The 3619-nt window shown below is 55.6% G+C and overlaps 1 protein-coding gene across 1 annotated transcript; it reads right to left on the bottom strand.

The window, feature by feature from the left end:
* Positions 1-1000: 1000 nt before the first annotated feature.
* On the bottom strand, positions 1001-3089 carry LOC118721966 (dystrophia myotonica WD repeat-containing protein-like). The gene is given in 4 exon segments (XM_036443222.2): positions 1001-1617; positions 1620-1669; positions 1671-2940; positions 2984-3089. Coding segments are annotated over 4 exon segments (1548 nt in total). The 3' UTR covers positions 1001-1495.
* Between the last annotated feature and the right edge of the window lie 530 nt (positions 3090-3619).

Below are 3619 nucleotides of genomic sequence, written 5' to 3'. Positions count from 1 at the left end.
GTCTGTGCAGCCTTTTTTCCCCTTGGGTCTAAGCAGCCGGCACACTTTAAAAATTTCTTAGGCTGTCCTTTACACCCATATAAAAATGGGTTGTTTTTTTAGAATTCCCTTCTGTCAGCTCTGTGGACCTCCTTCCACATTCATGGACCATGCCAGCCCAAATAGCCACGGATTTTTCTTGGTACAGACTTTCCCAGGTCTCCAGCTCCTGTGTGCGTGTTTCTCTCTCCTGCCGGGACCACAGACCTCACCTTATCCCAGGCAAAATCTGACCTTTCCATGATGGAGTATAGAGCTCCTCTGAATCTGTGTGCTTGCGCCACTTGGGAACCGGTGTTTTCAGGTTCTCAGCTGTTCCATGGGTGTTGTAGTTGTAGATTCCCTGGGCTTTTCAGGCTTCCGATAGCATCCAGTTTTCCTTCAAGATGGTGCGGTCTCTAGGTTCGAGCCAGTTGCTCCAGGAGGGAAGTCAGCAGCAGTGGGGGCTGCCCAGTCAGGGGAGCCCCATCCGACAGTCCCACATAGTCTCCTGGAGTATAGCTGTCCCTCAACTCACCAACATACACTCTCCGTGCGATCACATACTCTCCCTTTGTTTTCTCACTCACACACTATCTTGCAGTCTGCCTTCCCGTCTGCAGCCATCTTCCTGGATTCTGGCCTGTAGAGCTTCTGATGAGAAATCAAGTGTCAGCCTTATGGGAACTCCTTGTAGGTAACAGTTTTCTTTTCTCTTGCTGTCTTTAAGATTCTCTGTCTTTAATTTTTGGCATTTTAATTATGATGTGTCTAAGCATGGGTCTGTTTGTGTTCTTGTTTGAGGTTCTCTGCGCCTTCTGAACTTGTGTGACTTTTTCTTTACCAGGTTAGGGACGTTTTCTACCATTATTTCTTCAAACACTTTCTCTATTCCTTTCTTCCTTTCTGCCTCTTCTGACACACCCACTATTCTAATATTATTACAATTCACATTATCCCACAGCTCCCTTAAGTTGTCCTCTTGTTTTTTTTTGTTTTGTTTTTTTGAAAACAGGAACTTTAGTATAAATAAGAGGTGCTGGGGACAGGAAGGACCCCAAATGGCTTCCATAACTTAACACTTTCCAAAAGCACGAACACCAGCAGGGGAAATGGAGCTTGGGGTCGGGAGGGGCAGGCTGCCCTGCCCTGCCCGCAGACTGAGGGGCACACTGCAGAGCTGGGGTCTTGTGGGCGGGGAGCTTCTCCGTCCCCAACTACGACCAGACACATGCTGGGGACAGGGATGAGGCTAACACTGATGTTTCAGCGGAAGGGGTCGTTGTACTTGGCAGTGGGTGGGGACAAGGCTGAGGCCAGCCTGGGGGGGACACTCTGCCCCCCAAATTTGTGCAGGGTGGGGGGCCGGAGCAGCCCATCCGTCATATAATAGTCTTGTTAATAGGTTAATCCGTGAGGTCAGCGGAGGGTTATGGCTGGGCAGCGAGGTGGGGCAAGGAACCCAGCATCCAGGGCTTTACACCAAGGTGCCACTTGGGGAGTTGCCTGGTTGGGAGGAGATGCCTGCCTTGCCTGGCGGGGCCCAGATGTAGATGAGGCCCTCCTGGCAGACGGTGATGATGCAGTCCTCCAGGAACGGAGGACTTTCAGCTGCTTTTGGGCAATCATCTTGCACACCAGGGGCTGGCTGGGGCACCTCGTAGATGCGCGGGCACAATGCCATACCCAGCACCTTGGCTGGGTCCAGACGGCTGTGAGGACCAGTGCCATTGGGCTTGTCCCCGCTGCTGTCCCCCCATGGCCCCCCCTCTCCCCCCCGCCCCATGTTGCCCAGGCTGTAGTAGCGCTTGTGCTCCTCTGCCCCCCAGTCCCTCTGTTCCTGCAGCGTGAGCATGGCAAAGCGGCCGATGCTAAACGGAGTGCCCAGCTCCGTCACTGTGCCTGGGCCACCCACCTTGCCACTGCCCGCTGGGTGTGGGAGGCTGTTGGAGCGGGACAGTGAGCAGGGCAGGCACCCGAGGCTGGGCTTGCCACCCCGGGAGCTGCTGGCAGCGGGCGGTGTGGTGCTAGGAGTGCCAGGGAGCATGCGGTTGCGGGCCAGGGGCGGGTGTGGGGAGAGCACGTCTTCGGTGAGGTGCCACAGGCAAAACTGTGTGTCCTGGCCGGCCGAGCTGAAGCGGTAAGTGATGGAGCCGGCCTTGGGCATTGTGGAGAGCGGCTCTTCCCCCTTGGAGCCTGGGCCGGCCACCTCGGGCTCCTCCTCCACACTGCGTTCAGCATCGCCGCTGGCTGTCGTCGCCTCCTCGGCTCTTGTTGTGTAGGGGTCGAAGGCCACGGCATTGACCCAAGACTTGTGGCCGTGGCCGCAGGCCACCACGTGGCCCTCAGAGAAGGACCACACGGTGACCAGGTCATCCTCCCCTCCTGTCACCACATAGCGCCCGTCGGGGCTCCAGCACACGCAGAGCAGGCTCCCAAAGTAGCTCTTCATGAGCCCCCGCAGGAGCTTGGAGTCAAAGTGAAAGACGGTCAGGCAGCCGTCCTGGCTGACGCAGGCCAGGTGCCTGCCGTCCGGCGAGAAGGCAAACTCATTGAGGGGCCCCTCGCCCACCGCCCACTTGACCAGCGGGTTGGGGGGTGCCTTGTTCTTGGCGAGTACGGCGAAGCCCTCCCCCTGGTTCAGCAGGTTGTACTGGGTGAGGGTGGGGGGGGAGGTGGTTGCGGACGCGCACGGGTGGCTGACGTTGTATAGGTACAGGCGGCCGCTGGCGTGCGATGCCAGGAACAGGCTCTCCGATTCCAGCAGCCACTTCGGGTGTGTCGCCTTAGTCTTGTCAACCAGCTGCTCTTCGCTGAACAGCTTGCTGGTGTCCTTCTTGATGAGACCCAGGCACTGCACCTGGCCGGCGGAGAAGCCCACCAGCAGGGAGATGGTCTCTGTGGCAGGTGGTCTGGGCGCCCCTATAGATCCGCTTGTCGATTGGCTTGTTGAGACGAGAAGCGCCGTCTCTGGGGAGCAGCTTGTAGAAGCCCTGGCGGGTGCGGAGCTGGGACTTGATCTCCAGGCAGTCCCCCATGGAGGCGCCCCGGCCCGAGCCGCCCTCCGCCATCTTGGGAGCCCCTCGGCCCCGCCACTGGGTGACCGCCGCCCGCCGCTGGGCCCCCTGCCCTGTCCTTTTGTTTTTAATTATTTTTTCTTTTTAGTTTTATTATTGATTATTTTCAACTCTCTATTCTAATTCACCGATTCAATCCTCAACTTCCCCTAATCTGATGTGTATTCTTTCCAATGTGTTCTTTATTTGTGTTATGTCATTCTTTATCTCAGATTGTTCTTTTTTCATAGATACTACAAGTGGCCCAGTGGATGGATTTGTGCTCATTGAAAGGAAATTAATTAGAAGAAATATTCTTTTTTTTTAATCTTTATTGTTCATATTATTACAAATGTTCCTCATTTCCACTCCCGGTCCATTGCTCTCCTCCACCAAGTTCCCACCCCACCCTCTGCCCTTTCCCCACCCCCCATTGTCCTCATCCATAGGTGCACACTTTATGTTCAGTCTCTTCCCACACCTCCCCTCTCCCCTTTTCCCCAAGAATAGTCAGTTCACTCCCCTTCCATACCTCTGATTCTATT

The sequence above is a fragment of the Pipistrellus kuhlii genome, unplaced genomic scaffold (assembly GCF_014108245.1).
Source record: "Pipistrellus kuhlii isolate mPipKuh1 unplaced genomic scaffold, mPipKuh1.p scaffold_m20_p_19, whole genome shotgun sequence".
Taxonomy (NCBI): domain Eukaryota; kingdom Metazoa; phylum Chordata; class Mammalia; order Chiroptera; family Vespertilionidae; genus Pipistrellus; species Pipistrellus kuhlii.
This window is presented reverse-complemented; position numbering and strand designations above follow the sequence as displayed.